We start from the raw sequence: 23,550 nt of genomic DNA, 5'->3' as shown, positions 1-23,550 counted from the left end.
CCAAAGAAATGTCATGTATGATGCAGTTATAAATTATTTAAAATGTTTTCGATAGATTCAAAGCTAATTACTTATACTATTTTAAATTATCTTTCATGCTCAGAACCTTAATATTACAAAACTGCCCTACTTTACTCTCGGGAGTTGAAGGAAAGGATTTAAAAACCTACAAATTCAACTTGATTTCACATATTCATTTATTGCATGAACTGTACTAGAAACAAAACCCACAAGTCTTAAGAAATCATCAGAATTTTCAGACATTTTGCTCTCCTTATGTCCCTTCAAAGCAAGTTTATGAGTAAATGCACCAAAAAATTTTATGCAAACAGTGACTCTAGAAAACATACCTATGCTTTACTATTTAATTGGTTGTGTTTTACATTTTAATCAGGACACAGAAGGTCTAATGATGTTGCAATATTCATACTATCAAGAGCATCGAGATCTTTAAAATTTTCAGCATGTTTTTTCTCATTCTTTTTTTATTAATGACAGGCACTCGACTTGCATCATTCACCCATCTAGTGGGCGACGAGCTGAAGCTTGTAGTTATCTTAGCCACTACACAGGATTGCCCTTTGTGCACCATAAGAGGCGAACTACTATGATGATGATGATGATTAATGAAGTAATGGTAGAATGCCGATAGGGAAATGGGAGTACCTCGCAAAAACCTACCATCAAACACCATCTCTTTCCACCATAAAATTCCAGTTGAACCCACTGGGATTCGAACCCAGATTACCAGTATGAAAAGCAATACTCTAGTCTTTTGGCTAATGGTGCGCCTTTTTATCAATATATTAAGACAGTGAATCTGAATTGGGATGCTGTGGTCCCTGGGAGTCAGAAGAGCAGTTAATGGGGCAAAAAAAATAATAATAATAAATAAAAAAGTAAATAAATAATAATAATAATAAGTTGTTCTATGAAAATTTAAACATACAACTAGTTTGAATTAAAAAAATACATAATTAAATTGTTTTCTTTATAAATATGATACCAAGTTTCACATTATCTTGTCCTACATTCTACTTCAAACTTTACGCCAGGGGACCACACTAAAGTAATGTGAGGAAATGGGGAACTTCATCATCGAAATGGTTAAGAAACACTGCATTAAGATGTACAAGATCCTACTGCATCTGAATCACTATTACCAAAAGGAAACGTGAAGGGGAGGGGGGGGGGGAACCCTAACTTGACACAACATACACTTTTCTATCAAACTTCCTATTATACCAGGGCGAATTGAAAAGTTTTGGTCCCAATTTTTTTTTCAGCCATAATAAACATACAGCGAAATCAAAATACTGTATAGGCAGCATTCTAAGTACCTTTGACTATTTTCCCACATAATCACCACCGTGGTTCAGGGATTTGTCTCATCGCACCACCAGTTTGGAGATCCTGATGTTGTAAAATTCGGCCGGTCGAGCCCGGAACCACCGCCAGACAGCAGTCTTCATGTCATTGTCCGAAATGAACCTCTGGCCTGCCAGGAACTTCTTCAATGGCTTGAACACGTGGTAATTACTGAAGGTGAGGCTTGGAATATACAGTGGATGCTCCATAATCTGTAGTTGGGCAGCGGTCCTGTTTACCACATGAGGCCTCGTGCTGTCATGGGGGAGAACTACACTGTCCACGAGAATCCACTGACACTTTTTCCTGATAGCAGCTCACAGCCTGCTGTCGGGCGGTGGTTCCATGCTAGACAGGCTGAATTTTACAACAGCGGTATCTCCAAACTAGTGGTACGATGGGATAAATGTCTGAACCGTGGTAGTGACTATGTGGGAAAATGGTCAAAAGTACTTGTTCACTGCCTTTATTTTGATTTCCCTGCATGTTTATTATTATGGCTGAAAAAAAAATTGAGGCAAAGACTTTTCGATTCGATCTCATATGTCAGATTTTTACTTTCTCATTAGAGAAAGTACCATCAACTTGTCTAGAGTCAACCAGGGGTTTAAGGTCGACCGCTTTGCACTTAACAGCTTGAAGCCCACATGTTGTTTTGCATACAAGACCTTGGATACAAGTTAAGTGACACATTGCGCACAATAGTTTCGTTCTGTCGCTTCCATTGTTGTTGGTTTACGTGAAGTATTACCAACCACGAAAATCTGAAAGAATTGTGGCTGTCAAAGTTTTAGTAGTTAAACCAATTTCCATATATATTATTTATTTTTTATTTTATTGGGTTACTTTACGACACTGTATCAACATCTCAGGTTATTTAGTGTCTGAATGAAATGAAGGTGGTAATGCCGGTGAAATGAGTCCAGGGTCCAGCACCAAAAGTTACCCAGCATTTGCTCGTATTGAGTTGAGGGAAAACTCCGGAGAAAACCTCAACCAGGAAACTTGCCCCGATCGGGATTCGAACCCGGGCCACCTGGTCATTTATATATTATAAGCATACTGTATATTATATGTCAAAACATCGCAAATTTTATTTTCTTATATCATGTGTGTTAGATAATTAGTATTTATCATCTGCATGTCAATTATTAAATAATATTTAATTGCAGTGTTGAGATTCGACCACGTAGCAGCACTATGATACTTTGCCACGCTTTATTGCGCAGTCATTAATTTGATACCAGTAATTTGTAAACAGTGTTGATAGTGAGTGGTATATGTGCTACAAAGATGTCCGACAAATATAAAGATTTTCAGAAGGCTGTTGATGATGTAAAGTTTAATAAACTGTCCATCAAACAGGCAGCCAAAAAGTACGGGATCCCTCAAACAACTATAGGTCGACATATGGGAAAACATGGTAAACAACTGCATTTAGTGAATACAAAGAGCAAGTGATAGCAGAACACTTGATTGCTGTGTCGGAATGGGAATTTCCATTTTTCAAGTTTGATTTACGTGTTAGCAAAACACTATTTAGACAAAAAAAAACTGTTAAAGTGTTCAAAAACAACTTTCCTGGGGAAGGCTGGGTAGAGTCTTTCATAAAAAGAAACAGCAGATTATCTACAAGAATATCCAGATATATTTCAAGAAGAGCTAAGGTAAGTTCATCTGAAGGAGAGTGCTTCCCCTTTTCACTAAAAATGATAATAATATACATAAATACATGCCATTTTGAAACGTCGTGGCACCAAAGATGTTATAATAGTATACTAGACTCACACGGAGCGCTGGTGTGCTGTCCAAAATTGAAACCAGTCTGCGCATGTTTACACCGCCATTAAATAGGTAGAAACAGAGGTAAACACGAAGCCCGAGCTACTTGCAAAGTGGCTTGTTGCTATTAAAAGAGATAAATTTGTGCCTTCACCTAACGTAAAATTGTGTTCGGCTCATTTTAAAGACACAGATTTTTGGAAAAGTAATGGCAATAGAATTTTGAAAGATGATGCTGTACCATCCCCGTTTAATTTTCCAAGCCATTTGCAAGAGGTACGATATATTATCTCTGTTGTTACACTATCAATATCATTAAAAATCAATCAGTAGTTTATGACAATAAAGAATACTTAATTGTTAGTACAAGTATATCAGACTGTAGAGAAATCCCACTGAGTGAATTATTTAGACTTACACATCAGTTATTAAACACAATTAGTGGAAAGATAACTTTTTGTTTTTATTATGTAAATTAATTTATCTGCAAGATAATAAAAATCGATTCAAAATCTATAGGTGATAAGTAAGTAAGTAAATAAATAAATAAATGGCTATAATAGCTAAGCCTACTTTGTGAACTTATGATTCAGTAGTAGGTTATTTTACGACGCTTTATCAACATCTTAGGTTATTTAGCGTCTGAATGAGATGAAGGTGATAATGCCGGTGAAATGAGTCCGGGGTCCAACACCGAAAGTTACCCAGCATTTGCTCATATTGGGTTGAGGGAAAACCCCGGAAAAAACCTCAACCAGGTAACTTGCCCCGACCGGGAATCGAACCCGGGCCACCTGGTTTCGCGGCTAGACATGCTAACCGTTACTCCACAGGTGTGGACTGAACTTATGATTCAGGGTTCATGATCAATATGTATAGACCTAACTAGACTAATAAATTAGCCAGCCGTGGGTTTGATCTTGTTGGAGAACATGCTATGTTTCAGATGTAAGAAAATGAATACATAATTTCCTGTGGGAACTAAATATCACTAATGGGATTCTAGGAAGGGGGAGGGAGAGAAAAGTTATTATCCGTTCAACCATCTTTTGGCGTTTAACAGCAAATAAACATGATCTACCTAATTAAGTGTATAAATATTTAAACATTTAATATTACATTGTAGCAGATTTTGTAACTTAATAGAGGTTATTTTTTTGTAGGTTGAGACACCACCCCGTAGGCCATTAAAATTACTTTATATTTGTGAGTGATCTATGCTGTCATTTGCACAGCAATTTTTGTTGTTGTTTTGTTTTTGCAGATATTCCTAGTGCATTATTTTTCACTGGGGGGTTATAAATGCATATAGTTCACATACAAATAACCCGTTTATATTTTGCCGCATATATATTATTAAAAAAGCAAGGAATGTCATCTTATCGATATAACATATGTGCATAAAATTACGTACTATCATTCCGCAAGCAATGATATATATTTATTTATTTATTTAAAATAACAATATATTATGTAAAGAAATCCACTCATAAAAAGTATGTTTTTTTTACATAATGTGATTATGTTTAGTTTTTAGGTCTTCATGTTACCTATAAATTGCAATGTATTAGGTACCGGTAGGCTACTTTTTATAGTTGATAGCATTCCCTTTATTAATTGAAAAATGACTTATAAATGCAATGTAATTTTGCTACCTTTGCGCATTATATTTTGCGTGATTACTTATGTCCTGTGGTCTAAAAGTACCGGTAATATAATTTTCGATTCTCTAAAACTTAACAACAGGTCTATACTGATTATTGCATATTTATTTCACTTAAGAATTTGATTATAATAAAAACTTGTGTAATCAAGATGCATGTATTTACGTCTTGTGATCTAAGAGTAATGTATGTTAATATAATTTTCGATTCTCTGAAACCTAACAATATGCTGATTAACGTAAAATTATACATTCTATAACGTGTATTATGTAGGCCTATTTATGGATGTATGAGCATGTTTTCAATCAATTGCTGCGTACGTATTTTCTTTCCTTTAATGCTCTGACACATATCAATGAAACTTTGAATATATTTATTTCGTCCTCATTTTACGTTAAATGACGAAAATGGCCATAATCTGTCAATTTTAGATCATCACAGCGTTAAATTGTGTGATTTACGTACTGCTATTATGCATCTGCTCTCCTACATCATGGCGGCAAGCGCAGTGTTCAATTTGCCCCAGTTTCCTCGTTCCGCGCAGCCGAGACTGTAGGGGCTTGCGTGGCACAAAGAAACTTGACTCATTATTGCAGTGTGGCCGACACAGCCCCTGGAATTGTCAGAGGTCAGTTACTGTTATTTCTAATATAATGGTCAACTCAAGGCCGAATGCCGGATTGAGCCGACCAGTCACATAATTTTTATGTAGCCAATTTCATACTTCAGGGACAATTAATTATAGTGTATCAATCAGCATGAAATTCGAAAAAAAAAAAAAAAAAAAAAAAAAAAAAAAAAAAAAAAAAAAAAAAAAAACTGTGTATTTGTCATTTATGAGGATCATTGTTTGAGGAAATTAGAAGTAAAAACATCATAAAAGTGATCGACTCTAGATAGGTTGATGTTACTGTGTTGTTGCAAACGATCAATTTCGAAATTTTCGTGGAAATACACATTTCCATTATACCTGATATTAGTTCTGTGCATGCTGTCTGACCATCTATCTATGTGCTGTAATTTCACCTAAATTATTGGTCAGATTTTATTCAAACTCGAGAAGCATATCTCCGATTTTTGCAAACAAAAAAACTTGAAGATGAAATTGATTATAAAAGAAAGAGAGCAATTGCAAAACGGGAAACAAGAAAGCGACACTGAGAGAAATGGAGTGATTTCGTCTCAAGATTAGAAAGAGATTTAACATTACCAAGACCCAAAACTTTCAAAATTTTAAAGAAAATAAATTCGGAGATAAAAGAAAATGTTGTTATAAACCCTATTCCTAACGAATCTCTACTTGCTTACTTTATAAATATATGGTTTCACAAAAACATCTCTCTTACATTAAAGAATTCCAACAACAACACAACAGATATTATTACTTATGATGAACTCATTGAAGTATATAAACGTTTAAAAAACGGGAAAGCCCCAGGCGAAGATAATTTAAATTTCGAGCTTTTTAAATACGCTGGCGTCATTAACGCCATCTTCAAATCCTCCCATGTTCAGAAACATACAAGGCTAAAGGTATATAAAACACTAGCTCGACCGGTCCTCACTTACGGTAGCGAGGCATGGACAATCAGAAAAGCTGATGAGCAAAGGCTGACGACAGCGGAAATGAGGTTCATGAGACGAACAGCGGGATGCTCTTTGCTGGAACATCGTAAAAATGTGGACATATTGCAGGAACTCAAAATGGATCCTATAGTTAATTTTGTTCAACAATATCGACTTCAGTGGAAAAAACATGTCGAAAGGATGGATCGCAGTAGATGGCCTAAACAGATTCTTACTTATGTACCAAGAGGAAAGAGGAAATTGGGAAGACCACGAAAGCGCTGGCATGAGACTGTAACAGATCCTGTAGGGTCTAATACGTGAAGGATATGATGATGATTTTATTCAAACTCAGTATCTACAGGCCAATTAATCCCAGAATGATGCACATAAAATGTAACAATTTTAGGTAAAAAATGTAATAGGTATTTATTCGAAATTAAAATATAAAATGGCTACTATGGACTTAAAATATGTCTAAACATTTATTTTTATTTTTATTCTTCAGAAATACTTGTTTCTTTTACAGTGAGAATATCTATTTTGTTTTCATGGAGAATCTTTAAGATCTCTGTTTGTTTGCCCAAAGCTGTCCCCACCTGGAGATCCGAATGGGGGACTATTTTTACCTCCGGATTTCTTAACTTCAGGACATCCCATTTAGCTATTAAGTGCAGATCATTTAGCATAACCCAGAGTGCACCACGAGGAGGCGATCTACTTTAGACAGTAATGCTCAAGCAGAAATCTACAGTCAAATTTTTAGCTTTTATATATCGCTAGGAACTAAAGACATATTACAACACTGTTTTTAAACTACAGATGGTTTTAAAAGAATACAATATGAAAATATCAACCGAAAAGACAAAAGTAATGGCAGTTTATGACAAAAACCTTCTGCAGGCAAAACTAGTGGTTGATAACAAAATAATAGAACAAGTGACAGATTTTGTATATTTGGGAAGTCATATTTTTTGTATAATTATCAAAAAGACATGAATAAAAATATATTGAAATATAATCAATTAAATGGTATCTTGAGAAGGAACTTTGGAAAATGAATGCGAAAAGAGGTCCAAATCTCATTTTACAATATAATATCAAAACCAGCTCTGTTATATGGGAGTGAATGTTGGACACTGCGGCAAAAGGAAATAAATAGAATCAACGCATCACAAATGAGATTTCTACGATCACTGACAGGTGTTACCTTGTGGGGCTGCATTAGGAGCAAAGACATAAGAAATCAGTGGAAAGTTGAGGAGATGACCGCAGACGTTCAACATTATCAATGTAAATGGAGAAACCACCTTCTTAGAATGTCTGAACATTGTTTACCAAAGAGATTATTGTATTACCAACCACGAGGACGAAGAGATTTAGGCAGACCTCATCGACATTGGGCAGACCAATTCCATTTGTAGTTCACAGATGGGAAACCCAAAACTGTGTATTGGCAGAAGAAGAAGAAGCTAGGAACATTGTCCACTCATTATAATGGTGATTTAGAAGCAATCAATACAGCCCTGAAACAGAATTTCCTCACGTACATAAATTTAACAAAGTGGTTATACTTAGTGACTGTAAATCTGGACTCCAAGCACTAACACCAAGTTCTCCAGAAAACAGACGAGTAAGCGAAATTCTTTCTGCTCTTAAAATGCTACAAGGGCTTCATAAAGACTTCCTGGCCAAAAAAGGAACCTCAAACAAATTCAAAATAATACAATCTCCTTTCATGCCTCAAAAGTCAGAATCAAACACACAGTCCAGTAGTCCTTTTGCAAACAGGAATTCCTGAAGAAAAACGAAGGCAAACTCTGGAACATTCTGCTGTAATAACATCTAAGATTTACCATGAAAAATGGCTGTCGCTATATTTCACTTAATTATTGGACATGATTGTCTCGCTTCTCATCTACATCAGATTAATATTTACAAGCATCCACAGTGCACCCTCTGTGGAAATCACAACTCCATCACGGATAAAAAACATTTACTGCAATGTCCAGCAATAAGGAAAATAGATGCTGATTTATCATCGCAGCTCATTAATACTATTGGGACACCCACAGGAGAATGGAAGAAATTCAAGATCCTTAGCATTGGTCAACAACAACATTTTTATTCTTGCACAAGATAAAGAGGGAACTAATTAGAATGCCCTGTTTATCCACCAATGCTTATGTTTTGGAGAAATTAATTATCATTATGCAGAACAATTTCTACTTTTTTTTGTTGCGAATTATTTTGAAGTCTAGCAGTAAACAGGTGTGAAAGGAGGAGGGCTTCACAAATGCTCAAAATTGCATGCATGCAAATAGCCGTGCAATGGTGCAATGCACGGTGCAACGAGGTAAAGAGTACAGCGGTGAGGTATTCAAATACATCTTCCGCGATTATTGCAATAAATCTAGGGGGCGGAACTAGACGGCGGAGCCTGAGTCGAAAGGTTACACAGTTTAGCAATCAATCTTTTTTTTGTTCTAACCTTCAGAACAGTGTCGTTTAGATAAATAAAAAATATGTTTGTTATGTTTGGTTAGGCTACATTAGGTAAATAAAATCTTAGGTTGGCACAACATGTAATGATAATTGTGTGGTATTAATCACTGAATGGAGGTTAACTTTGTTTACTTTAAGTTTTACCTGACTTGCATATGTGAACGATTTTTTTCTGTCCTCAAGTGTACAAAAACAAAATTGCGGTCGAGTATTTCAGATGCTAATTTAAACCATATTCTCAAGGTTCTGTCAGTTGTACTACTGCTCTTGATATAACTAGTATCATCGCAAAAAACACCACTAGGTTACGTTTTATGCTAAGTGTTATGTTTCTATCAATAAAAATAACATTCAAGTTACCTCAACACACTTCCTGTCAGATATTATTTAATAAAAACAAAAATTGTAAATAAATATGTAACTTACATTTATTTATTTTGCAGTTACGTATACAGTTTGCACTGACACCCCCTCAGTACTGTCTTGTTAATGCACGTGCAAAGTGCATTGCACAGTGCAGTGCACTCTGTGAAGCACTGGGTTAGAGATACAAATTGACTCAACATGCAAAAGCAATAACAACCGAAGCTACCTCAGCAAATAGTAGACTGGCAAATTAGGACATTTCATCATGTTTGTCTTTTCTGTTCAGCTGAATATCATTGTCCATCATATTGTACTTTTCAGAAAGGAATGCAGAAGATAAAAATGCTTGTATCTCAAAAAATGTTTTTTTGGAGTTATGTTTTCACCAAACATCACAGAATTCTGCCACTACATTTACTAGTGCTGACTGTCCACTACTAGATAGTAGTGGAGGGAGAAAGAAGACACGTAACTTTACCAGGTGTGTTTGAGAAGTTGGTGGCCTGAAACATAGATGGCATTGACAACATGCCAACAATGCCGCCATTGTTAGTGGCCATTTACTTTACTTAAAGCACGAAAAATCATAATTATCTATTGACTACATTTTGTTTAGTTTAATTTTGAAGTTAGTGTGCCAAACAGTGTGGCAAAAATGGAAAATATCGAGATTCGTACTGTCATTAAATACTTCGTAAGAAAGGGAATGAGTCCAACAAAAATTAAAGCAGACAAGGATGCTACACTGGGGGAATCTGCTCCAGCATTTTCGGCTGTGAAAAAATGGGCAGCATTATTTAAACATGGTCGAGAGTGTGTGGAATCTATGTACAACGAGGGTATAGCATCATTACAGCATCGGTGGATCAAGTCTGTAAATCTCAGGGTGGATTATGTTGAGAAATAAAGATTGTTTCAGAATGTATGGGGAGAATATATGGAGATTTGCTATGGTTTTTTTTTATTGGGTTATTTTACGACGCTGTATCAACATCTAGGTTATTTAGCGTCTGAATGATATGAAGGTGATAATGCCGGTGAAATGAGTCTGGGGTCCAACACCAAAAGTTACCCAGCATTTGCTCATATTGGGTTGAAGGAAAACCCCGGAAAAAACCTCAACCAGGTAACTTGCCCCGACTGGGATTCGAACCCGGGCCACCTGGTTTCGCGGCCAGACGTGCTGACCGTTACTCCACAGGTGTGGACAATTTGCTATGGTAGCCACGATATTCTAGGACAGAACACAATAAATGAGATGTCCATTTCTATGAACAACTTTTACAAAATGTTAATATTATTTGATGCTTACCCTGCATCTGGCATAACAGGGGGTGCAGAACTTTTCTCAAGCCCCAGCGTCTTAGAGTTCTCCACAAATTCCTCAGATGATTCATTACTTTCACTAACTATGTTTTGTTCCTTCATGATCCTCTGGTGATCACTATTGTATAACTGAAACATCAACATATGTAATCATTACTTACTTTTCAAGGAATAAACAAGTTACATTACTAATTTTGAATATATTTTCAGAGGAAAATGGAAGCCTAAACCATATATAGCATGTAAACATTGTGAAGACAGAATATTCAATTTAAGACTTCTGAAGTAAGGTCACACAATCTTTACAATTAAATTCAATCTCTTACTTCAAAATTGGTAATGAGATGAAAATTAATTACCATACACTCCAAAGAAAACCTGCATTAAAAAGAGGAAACAAGAGAAATACCACTACATTTTTTCACATTATTCACTAAAATGAAATACCACAGTGTAAGCATAGTGATGCATTATTAGTTGAATGACTGAAACATCAGCTTTCCACGCTGGTAACCAGGGAAAGGATTTATATGTAAATACATATTTACTTATAAAGCTAATATAATTTATATTTTGCATTATCTTTATGTTTCACAATGTGTAGGGTTGAAAAATCCTACTTTTATTTTCCATATTTTTCCATATTTTAGAGTTTAGTACATATTTTCGTTAATTTCCATATATTTTCCATATTTCATATAAAACAGTCCATATTATATTAGGTTTAACAATAAAACAAAACAAAATTCCATTAACTTTTAAAAATACATTTCAACAATAGAGATTTAAACACATGTTCAGTAATCCCTTTAACATCAGAGTTATTTGAAAATTAGCAGTCCTATCAACAATGGGAAAGTAAGTTACAAAACTGTATTAATTTAATTTAAAATTTTTAACAGACTTCAGTTGTGCAGCTCAACAGTTAAATGCCAGTCAGAGTACACATAGGTTCAGTTTTGTAAATCATACTATAAAGACGGTAAATATGCCAAAAGTACGTCATTCAGTCAATTTAAAATCAAAACTAACAAGTTACATTTCAGAATTTAAAGAAGATGGTTTATCAACTGACAATAAAATATTATTTTGTAATTTGTGTCAGTGTGCAGTATCATCTACACAAAAGTTCCTGGTGCAACAACACATTACAACTAGTAAACATCAGGCCAACAAACAACTAAATTCCAAGCAGAGACAATTGTTTTTAACACAACCAACAACATCGAATGTAAGATCTGAGTTTAACATCGACCTGTGCCGTTCTCTCATCTCTGCTGATATTCCTCTCTACAAACTAAAGAATAAGGTCTTCAGGGAATTCCTTGAAAAATATACTCAACATACAATCCCGGATGAGTCAACACTTAGGAAGACGTATGCTCCATCCATCTACGATGAGACAATACAGAAGATAAGAGATGAAATTAAAGATAGTTCAATTTGGGTTTCCATTGATGAGACTCCCGACAAAGAAGGTAGATTTGTTGGTAATGTAGTTATCGGTTTGTTAAGTGAACAATATTCTGAACGAATTCTTTTACATTGTGATGTTCTAGAAAAGTGCAATAACAAAACTATAGTTAAACTGTTCAACGAAGCTATGGGTATCCTGTGGCCAAAGGGTATTATGTACGATAATGTGTTATTCTTTATTAGCGATGCTGCCCCTTATATGGTCAAAGCTGGACAAGCATTATCTGTTGTATATCCTAAATTGACTCATTTTACTTGTGTGGCGCATGCATTTCATCGTGTGGCAGAAGTGGTCAGAGACAATTTCCCTAAAGTAGATTTGTTGATTTCATCAGTGAAAAAAGTATTTCTCAAAGCTCCCAGTAGAGTTAACGTGTTGAAAGAAATGTACCCTGAAATTCCATTGCCACCAAAGCCAATTTTAACTAGATGGGGTACATGGCTAGAAGCAGTTGAATATTATGCCGAACATATAGACTCTATTAACAATGTTCTCCTTGCATTGGACTCTGAAGATGCAGTCTCAATTGATACTGCGAAAACAGTTACCTGTGACATAAGTGTGAAGAATGACTTAGCTCACATTCAGCATACATTTTCATGCATCATAAAAACGCTCAAAAGTCTCCAAAATAGGCACCTTTCACTATCTGAGAGTTTTGAAATTATAAATAGTACTGTGGAACAACTGAATCGTGGTAGAGGTAAAGTTGCAGATGCAGTAAGAGCTAAGGTGGACACTGTACTTTCAAAAAACCCTGGATATGAAGAACTACAAAAGGTTGTTGCTGTGATGAGTGGTGAATCAACAGTGAAGATTAACTTGGACTTATCCCCAGCAGACATTGTGAAATTGAATTATGTACCAGTTACTTCTTGTGACGTCGAACGCTCTTTTAGTCAGTATAAATCTATCCTCAGAGACAATAGAAGAAGATTCACTTTTCAGCACTTGAAAGAAATGTTTGTAACCTATTGTTATGGTAACAGACAATAAAAATTGTGTTTTGTTGAAACTACATTGGAAGATAAGGTACGTCCATTATATTTTTTGTTTAGTTTGATTAAAATGTACCAATATTTAACGTACATAGTCATTTTTTTATAATTTTAAGTCCATATTTAATTCCATATTTTGGTAAAAATCCATATTTAATTCCATATTTTGGTAAAAATAACTACATATATATTTACATATTTCATATATTTTTAGTCCATATAAATCCGTTCCCTGCTGGTAACCCATGTTTGAGTCCCAGTGGGTACAACTGGAATTTGTGGTAGGTTTTCGTGGGGTACTCCCATTTCTCCTACCAGCATTCCATTAATCATTTTAATTGATTTATTTTATCAACTGAGATGGTTATCTAACATCTGAGTGAGATAAAAGTGATGTCAGTGAAATGAGTTCAGGGTCAAGTGCCGAAAGTAACTCAGCATTTGCTCTTAACAGGTTGAGAAGAAATCCCGAAAAAACCTTAACCAGGTAACTTGTCCCAACCAGGATTTGAAACTGGGCCTCTTTGTTTCACAGTTAAACATGCTAACTGTTACTACTCTGCAACAGTGGACTCATCATCATCATACAGTTTTATAGAGTTCGCCTCATATGGTGCACCAAGGGCACCTTCATGGCGGCTGAAAGAACTACAACCTTCAGTCTGTTGCTTACTTGATGGGGATGCTTAGTGAATGACGAAAGTCGTGCCAGCCATTAGTAAAAAAAGTGTATGCATAGTAATATAATGTCACAAGTCCATATGCTAAAGTTATGCATCACTTCAAAGTGAATTTTTGACGAATTAAATGTGCATAGTTAGTCTTTAAACTAGTCACTCTATAACTGAATACAGTGAAACCTCTCCTAACGGACACCTCCAAGATATGGACACTCCTCATATACGGACAGATTTTTAAGTCCCAACTGAAATAATATAGAAATGATGATAAATTAAACTCTCGTTTACAGACACTCTCAGACACGGACATAGGCAGCTGTTTCACAGTCCTAAAGCTTGCTTTACCTCCTGACTGCGGACAGAACTTGGATTTCAAGACCTAATGTGTTACAATAATGGAAAATTTAGTTTTGAGAACTGTACAGAAATTCCTTAACATGAAACGTAACATAAGGGTCTCGTAGGCTACCATTAGCCCAGCCGGCTACCCTTGTTAGCTGGAAGCAGGAGGATAAACAAAATCATAAAATTTAACCTGTCTGATGGATCCAAGCTTTCGCGATCGTGAAATTGTATTCGACACATGATAGGGTTAGTAGGATCATTCTCTTCACTTCAATCAGTTTTTCTGTTTCGAGAGATATGGCACCTGAACATAAAGTTAAGTTGAAAACTGTAAATTACAATACTGTATAACTATAGACCTAGAATAAAATTGCATGGCACAGTACTGTATTTTCCTTTTTCAGTTTTATCTACTGTAGTTCAAAGTTGCAAAGAATTTATAGTAGTACTACAGTATACTGTATTTAGAATTAAACTACAGTAATACATTTCATTTAAAGTGTGAAGGGATAAATAATACATTATTATAAATTTACCGTTAGATTGGGGAGCCTCCCCCCCCCCCCCCAAATAAAGGACACCTCCCAGATGCAGACAGATTGTTACGTCCCTTCGATGTCCGTAAATGAGAGGTTTCACTGTAGTTGTTATACTTACAATCAGATCTAAAGTTTGTAGGTATAAGTAGGTATAACCCTAACAGAGGCAATATTTTTTAATGGTGGTAAAAATCTTTAGTACGGATTGCAATTAAACCTTGTTCCTTGGGACGGCTCCAAGCAAATTTACTAGTTGTTTCTTGTTGAAGTCAAAATTCAACTTTGCTAGTCATAAGTAACATATTTTAGTAATTTACTTCAAATCAGCTCCCCTAGTAGCCGCAGGACCTTGACGTTGGTGGGGGAGCCTGTGAGTACCAATGAAACCGAGGGCTGTACTGGTAGAGTTACTCATGCCAGAGAGATCCTGGTGGAGGTACCTGACAAAGAAGCGGCTTACCAAAATACCAACTGAAATCCAACCCAATTGGGGCTCCCAGCTGGAGAACCTTGGTGGGACTCCCAGTTGGAGCACCACTTTGGTGTACGGGTTGGTCTACCCAAGCCAAGGTGGAAAGCATCGTGCCGAGGGCTGAATGGCACTGGGGTAGCAAAATAATCAGTGTCGCTAACGATCTCTGTAGGGCACCAGGCGACACCCTGCAGTACTTGGCCTTCCCAACATATTCGGGGCTCTGTGTTGGGTGACTTTTAGTTCCCCGGTTCTCGTGGGACCAAAATGCAGGACACAAGAACAAAAGAGGATGTTAGAGACTCTCCAGCTGAGAGACATCTAACATCGGATAAAGGGATGGGGATCACTGCCTCTTCCATAAACAGGCTGCACCTGGGCTCAAAAAGGCTATCAGGGGCAGAAAGAAAGAGAAGGAGAAGGGAAAGGGAAGCGATGTTGAGAGCTGGGAGCACTGCGCACCCAGGCCCTTCATCTCTACCCACTGGTGTTATGAGCGGAGCCGAACCAAAGACTCCCAAGGGGACTAAGTCTAGCACTGCCACTCCACCCTCGGCAGGGACTCAGCCTGTAAAGAGACCCAAGGGCATTGTTCCTGAAGTCTCTTACAGCGAGGCCTTAGCAACCTTTAAAATGGCTATCGTCGGGACATCATATCCTGATGACAAGCTAATAGAAAGTGACATTGGTCACATTCAGGCAGTGATCCTGAGGGGATTAGACGGCGCGCAATCTGGCGAGCCTCTACCACTCCTCAGGACATTTTCATTACAGGATGGGGCCCTGATCTACTATTGTGAGGATCAGAACTCATGTTTATGGCTCCAGAAATGCCTTAATGGAACAACAATTAGGGATAATTTTGTTCTAAAGGTAATGGATGCCAAGGAACTACCCAAACCAGTTAAGGTAGCCTTTAGGACCCGGGATCTTACGACCTCGGATCCTAAGGTGCTGCTGAGACGAGTTCAACTACTTAATCAAGGGCTCTGCACAGAGCATTGGAAAGTGGTTAACAAGCAGACCGATTCAACTGGTCAGCATTTAATTTTGCTGATAGACCAGGAATCGGCTGTAAAAATTTCAGAGAAGGGGCTGACCGCCTATACTGGGGTAGACAAGGGTCAATTCAAGATCCTACTCAACCCCAATAAAAAGGCGACTCAAGACGCTCAAGAGGCAGCTGCTGGAGTGAATGATTCTCCGGAGTCCATGGAGACTGGAATCCCGGAGGAAATTCCTGCTCAAGAGGCTGTATAAGTGAGTATTTTAATTGGGTAATTATGAGAGTAATTCAAATTAACCTTCACCATTGCAAGGCAGCTTCTGCCTTACTAAGCAAGAAACTGGCTAGTGAAAATATAGACATTGCTCTCATACAAGAACCATGGGTATACAGGGGATTTGTTAGGGGAGTTAACTGTACTGGAGGCACTCTTTACTGCCCCAATACTGACAATCCAAGAACTTGCATTTATGTTAGAGACTGGATGAATGCTTTGCTTAAAGTAGAGTTCTGTTCCAGGGATGTAACTATTATAGAGACGTCCATAAGGGAGGGGGGCAGAAAGAGGATTTTACAATTCTCATCTGCCTACCTTCCTTATGATGAACATAACCCGCCATCAGAAATGGTGAGGAGACTCGTCTCCCACTGCAAGGAAACGGGTAAAGAACTCATCATAGGGACTGATGCCAACGCTCACCATGTGCTGTGGGGAAGCACCGACATCAATCCAAGGGGCGAACAGCTGCTGGAATATCTGGTAAGTACGGACCTGAATATTCTAAACAAAGGTAACGAACCAACTTTTGTTAATTCACAGAGAAGGGAAGTTATTGATCTAATGCTGGGGACTAAATTGGTTGAGGACCTAGTTTCTAACTGGTATGTATCATCAGATACGTCTGCATCTGATCATAGATATATATACTTTAGAATTAAATCACAGATCACTAATCCAGTGATCATTAGGAACCCGAGGAACATGGACTGGGACGCATACAGGATGGACCTATCGGCATTGACAGCGGGTATATCAAGGGACATTCGTTCTATAATAGATGTGGAGTTTGCAGTTGACCAGTTGCAACAGTCAATTCTCCTATCATATTATGATAATTGCCATGCTAAGGTCGCAGGCTCGCCAAGACTGGTTCCTTGGTGGTCAAAAGAGCTGATCGAACTTAGACGTAATACAAGAAACTTTTCAAACTTGCTAGGAGAACTGGTAATTGGATTACCTATCAAAGGGAACTCATCAGTTACAACAAGGCTATTCGGAAAGCAAAAAGGCAATCATGGAGGGAGCACTGCGAAGGGATCGAAAGTATTCCTAGCAGTGCCAGACTCATGAAGCTAATGGCAAAAAGTGCTAACAGAAATGTTAGCACAATTAAACTGCAAGATGGCAGTTATACATAGTCTGGAAAAGAGACGTTGCTTCAATTAACTAACGCACATTTTCCAGAATCAGAGGTAGTTAACAATGGTCGGATGGCTGATCAGGTGCGACCGGAACTGTTCCGCTTGTGTTCGAGCAAGGAGGACTGGGCCCTGGTCAGGGATGTGATCACGTTAACTAAAATAAAATGGGCCATTTATTCTTTTGACCCATATAAATCAGCAGGACCTGACCAGATCATACCTGCACTACTGCAACAAGGTATGGACTCTATACAGTCCATACTATGTAGCATCTACAGGGTCTGCCTAGCCTCTGGATATGTTCCACAGGCATGGAGACAGACCAAGGTTATATTTATACCAAAACCGGGGCGTCCAAGCTATGCTGTTGCGAAAGCATACCGCCCGATCAGTCTCTCCTCGTTTCTTTTAAAGACACTATAGAGATTAGTGGATAGACATATTAGGGACAAGGTGTTGAAGGAGTTTCCTTTACATAAGTACCAGTTTGCCTATCTACCTGGGAAATCTACAGAAGCAGCACTTCATCAGGTAGTCTCGTCTATCGAGAAGGGGCTGGCTTTTAAAGAAATTGCCATAGGAGCATTTCTGGATGTTGAAGGAGCGTTTGATAAAACTTCTTGCGAAGTAATACTAACAGCACTTCAAGAACACAATGTACCTCCGCTTATTTGCAAGTGGATACATTACATGTTAAAAAGCAGGCAAATTACCATGAGCTTGGCTGGGGAAACGCTCGGGGTGTCTGTGGCTGGGGGCTGCCCACAGGGAGGCGTCCTTTCGCCTCTGCTGTGGGACCTGGTAGTGGATGCCTTGTTGCGAGAACTCAACGAGGCTGGGTATCTTGCCATTGGATATGCAGACGATATTGCTGTAATCGTAAAAGGGAAATTTCCCATCACAGTCGTTGACGTGCTCCAAGTAGCACTGAAAAAGATTGAAAATTGGTGTAACAGAACTAAGCTTTCTGTTAATCCTAACAAGACGGTACTGGTACCTTTCACAAGGATGAGATCTGTGGGGAACCTTAGGGAACCCACACTCTTCGGTGAAAGAATACCATACTCTTCACAGGTTAAATACCTTGGACTTATTCTAGACAAGAAATTAACCTGGAAAGATCATTTAGATTATTGCATAGCCAAAGCGGGTCTTTTGGACCTGTAGAAGGATGCTTGGCAAAACATGGGGTCTAAAACCTAGGATTGTGTACTGGATATACATTACTATGATTAGACCTATACTCTCTTATGCTGCACTTATGTGGTGGCCAAGAGTTAAATTAAGGAACTGTAGAACAGAACTCAACAAGTTGCAAAGAGTGTTCTGCATTTCAGTAACGGGAGCCTTTAGCACGACTCCTACAGCGGCAATTGAAATGCTAATAGGACTCACTCCTCTGCATATATGGATTGAAGCTGAGGCCCTTAAGGCATTTCACAGAATTTGCCGTCAGACAAAGGTGTTCAATGTTGAACACCTTAATCATCTCAAACTCCCTTGGGATAGGAGTGTCAGTGATGCCCTGAGCATGGAAACTGACATGTTAGAACCAAGGGTTTTGTTTGACAAAAAGTTCACAGTCACCTATCCAGAACGTAGTGAATGGAAGGACCGGACTAAACTGGTAAACAATAAGGGCCCAGTTTGGTATACTGATGGCTCCAAAACCAAATCAGGAACCGGGGCTGGATTGTTTGGCAATGGTACCAGACTTTCTTTTAGCCTGGGTCAATACGCCACTATCTTTCAGGCTGAGGTCTTTGCTATCTTAGCCAGTGTAAGGGAAAGTATTAGGAGGGGCTATTCAGGTAGACACATCCTTATACTTTCTGATAGCCAGGCGGCACTAAGGGCGATTGAATCGCCTTTGGTTAAGTCGAAACTGGTACTGGAGTGCAGGAATACCCTCATGACACTGGCAAACACTAACTCGGTTCAACTGAGGTGGGTACCAGGACATGCAGGGATTCACGGAAACGAGAGGGCGGATGAGGCTGCTAAAGATGGAGCTGAGACCCCATTTATAGGACCAGAACCTGTGTTGGGACTATCTTCAAGACCAATTAAGCAGGTCATCAGGGATTGGGCTCACAGACGACATATTAGTTACTGGAACTCAATTAAGGGCTGTAATCACAGCAAGGCCCTTATCAAAGGTCTTGCAAGGACAAAATCGAATGAGCTGCTGAGACTTAGCAAAAAGCAGCTCTCTTGGGCAACAGGATTTCTTACAGGACACTGTGTATGTAAGCCTAATGCTCCTCTCAAGAATGTTGTTGAGGATATGATGAAATTGAGTTCAGAATTTTCTAAGAGGGATCATGTAGTTATAGTGGGTGGGCCAGGTAATAGTATTGATAACGATTGTAACTATTCTATTGAGAAAGATGTCAACAACATAATTGAGATGAGCAGTCATACCAATGTGGGATTTCTCAGTCTTTTCAGCAGGTACGACAAGCCGTATCTTCACAGGAGGGTGCGGAGCGTGAATATGCGGCTTGAGCGGGCTCTGATGAGACCTGGGGCATCACACATTGGTTTGATAGATGTAAGCCCTATAAGAAGGTATGAATATACGTCACATGGCCTGCATCTGAATGGTAGAGGCAAGGAGCACCTTTCGGTTCTTATTGCTAATAGCATCAGAGGCAGCCATGTTAAAAAGCAGAGTTGTAATATTCCTGTGTTAGTTAATGCTAGGGCTTCTCCTTTTTTAGGTTAAACCTCCCACCGGTAAGGTGTTTGAAACAAGTTCAACTAAATTGTAAATGCTCTGATGTTTCTAGTAATGAACACAGTAACTTCACTATTTTCCATCAAAATATTAGGGGATTAAAACAAAAAACTGATGAATTGATCACTTCTTTAGCAACTCAAAAGCATAAACCTCAGATATTATGTATAACTGAACATCACATGAAGCAACAGGAAATACTACAACTGTCTTTACATGGATATGTATTAGGTTCCCATTTCTGTAGACATGTCTTCCAAAAAGGGGGTGCCTGTATTTTTATCAGAGAGGATCTATTATTTAGTAAAATTGATATATCTGATTTTTGCCTTGAACAAGATATTGAAATCTGTGGAATACAAATTGGTTATGAGATATCAAATTTAATTATCTTATGTGTTTATAGGGCGCCAATGGGAGATTATAAGAAATTTACAACTAACTTAGATTCATTATTGAAAAGACTTTATAAACCACATACCGAATTTGTAATCTGTGGTGACATAAACATAGATTATCTATCAGAAAGCTCACGTAAAAGAAAATTAAACTCACTTCTTGAAACTTATAATCTTAGTCACACAGTAAGTTTTCCAATCAGAACACAAGCTGGAAGTAGTACTGCCATTGATAATATATTTATAGATAAAAGTAGATTGAATTCCTATTCAACAGTACCATTAGTCAATGGCCTGTCTGATCACGATGCACAAATTCTAAGTGTTTTCAATATGAGTGAAAAATTCCAAAGTGTTAATCTAAAAATAAAAAAAAGGATTATAAATGCTGAATCTCTTCATCATTTAAATACATGTCTACAAAATGAATCTTGGGAAAATGTATATAGTACCGATACCATTGATATTAATACTAAATTTAATGCATTTTTCACTACATTTACGAATTATTTCAATGAATGTTTTCCAGTCAAGGTGGTGAAAAAATGTAAAAGTAAAAACACGTGAATAACTCAGGGAATTAAAATATCATGTGCTAGAAAAAGGAATCTATATTTAATGAGTAGGAATAGTGATGATCCTCATGTTCTTAATTACTACAAGAATTACTGTAAAACTTTGACAAAAGTTATAAAAGATGCAAAGAAAATGTATCTGAATGAAAAAATACAAAATTCAGATAATAAGATTAAAACTATTTGGGATATTATTAAAAATGAAACTAATCGATATTCAAAGAGTGAAAATATTACTTGCATTAAAATCAATGATAGTAAAATAGATAACCCAAAATCAATTGCAAATCATTTTAACGACTTCTATATAAATATTATTCAGAACTTAAACATTCAAGATTGTGCAGAAGAAGCTGCACTTGGTTACCTAACTGATGCATTTAACACTGAGTTTTTAGGTCTCAAATTTATTCCCACTACCGCAGCAGAAATCATGCATGTGATAAAACAACTAAAAACAAAATATTCCTCTGGATATGATGAAATTCCAAGTAAAGTTCTGAAAGCTTGTTCTGAAATATTATCCCCTCCGTTAAGCTATCTATGCAATTTGTCAATGCAATGTGGTATTTTTCCAGAAAGACTCAAATATTCAATAGTAAAACCAATATACAAAAAGGGAGATAAATGTACTATTGCTAATTACAGACCCATATCATTACTAACAACATTTTCAAAAGTGTTTGAGAAAGTTATGTATAATAGATTATATCATTACCTGGAGTCCAACAATATATTAGTTTTAGAACAGTTTGGATTTAGAAAACAAAAATCGACAGAGAATGCTGCTTTTAGTTTGGTGGATGAAATACTAAATTCATTAAATTCGAAACTACATGTAGGTGGGATTTTTTGTGACTTGGCTAAAGCATTTGATTGTGTAGACCATAGTATATTAGTAAAAAAATTGAAGTTTTATGGCATTAAAGATGAGATGTTGGGTTGGTTTACATCGTACTTATCAAATAGAAAACAAAAAGTAGAAATAAATGTACCAAATAGTCATAAAGTTACTTATTCAGAATTTAGAAATATTAAACATGGTGTTCCGCAGGGGTCAATTTTAGGTCCATTGTTGTTTCTAGTTTATATTAATGATTTAGCCTTGACCATAAACAATTCATCCCATGTAATTTTATTTGCAGATGATACAAGTGTAATTATTTCAAGCAAACAATACGATCATTTTATAAACACTTCTAATACAGTGCTGAATCTAATGAATGAATGGTTCCATGCAAATAAACTAGCACTTAATGTTGATAAAACCAGTGCAGTCAAATTTAGTACACACAATAGTGCTCAGGTTTCCTACAGTATTCGATTAAATGGAACTCATCTCAAAGAATCTATAAGCACAAAGTTTCTTGGTTTAGAATTGGATAATCACTTGAACTGGAAAACGCATATAGAATGTATTACTCGTAAATTGAGCTCTGCCTGTTATGCATTAAGATCCTTATCTACTATTGGTGATATAAACTTACTTAAAATGTCATACTTTGCATATTTTCACTCTGTAATGAAATATGGATTAATACTCTGGGGTAACTCGTCTGAAGCTAAACACGTTTTTGTTTTACAAAAGAAAGCTATAAGAATAATGGCCGGTGTGCATAAAAGGACCTCATGTAAAAATATTTTCCGAAACTTAGAAATCTTGACTTTACCTTGTGAATACATTCTTTCCCTAATGATGCTGTATATTAAGAACCAAGATAAATTCAGTACTAATCAAGACATTCATCATTTTAATACAAGACATAAATCAGATCTTCATCTACCCTCTGTTAGTCTAAGCTGTTTTAAAAAAGGAGTTCGCTATTCATGTATAACAGTCTTCAATGCACTGCCTAATTATCTTAAAGATTTGAAGAACAACGAGAAAAGGTTCAGAAAAGAATTAACCAAATTTCTACATACTCATACCTTCTACACAATTGATGAATTGTTTATGCTTGTGAATTGAATTATTCTACTTAAATGACAGGTACAATTTTATATAGCTCAACTAAAATATGTTTTTATATTGACTTAATCTGTTTACTATGTATTGTATTTTTTGTTTAGCATAACTGATGAATTGTATGTACTGTAAATTGAATAGTATACTGTATAGGTCAACTGATGAATTGTTTAAGCTTATAAATTGAATTAATCTACTTCATATGAATTGTATAGCTTAACGAAAATAAGTTTGTAAATTGAACTAATTTGATTGTATATGTTTGTATAGTTTGGCTGATGAATTGTATATGTTCTTAAATGATTACTAGTCAGTGTAGCTCTACTGATGAATTGTATACAGACCTACTGTAAAT

The 23,550-nt window shown here is 36.8% G+C and overlaps 1 protein-coding gene across 2 annotated transcripts in view; it reads right to left on the bottom strand.

Moving 5' to 3' along the window:
- angel (protein) overlaps nt 1-23,550 on the bottom strand; it is a 144,319-nt gene that overhangs the window by 22,711 nt on the left and 98,058 nt on the right. For both annotated transcript variants that reach the window (XM_069831142.1, XM_069831143.1), the window contains exon 8: nt 10,564-10,706. In XM_069831142.1, the coding sequence (XP_069687243.1) occupies nt 10,564-10,706 (143 nt within the window). The remainder of the gene's footprint in view (nt 1-10,563; nt 10,707-23,550) is intronic.

The sequence above is a fragment of the Periplaneta americana genome, chromosome 7, assembly GCF_040183065.1.
Source record: "Periplaneta americana isolate PAMFEO1 chromosome 7, P.americana_PAMFEO1_priV1, whole genome shotgun sequence".
NCBI lineage: Eukaryota > Metazoa > Arthropoda > Insecta > Blattodea > Blattidae > Periplaneta > Periplaneta americana.
This window is presented reverse-complemented; position numbering and strand designations above follow the sequence as displayed.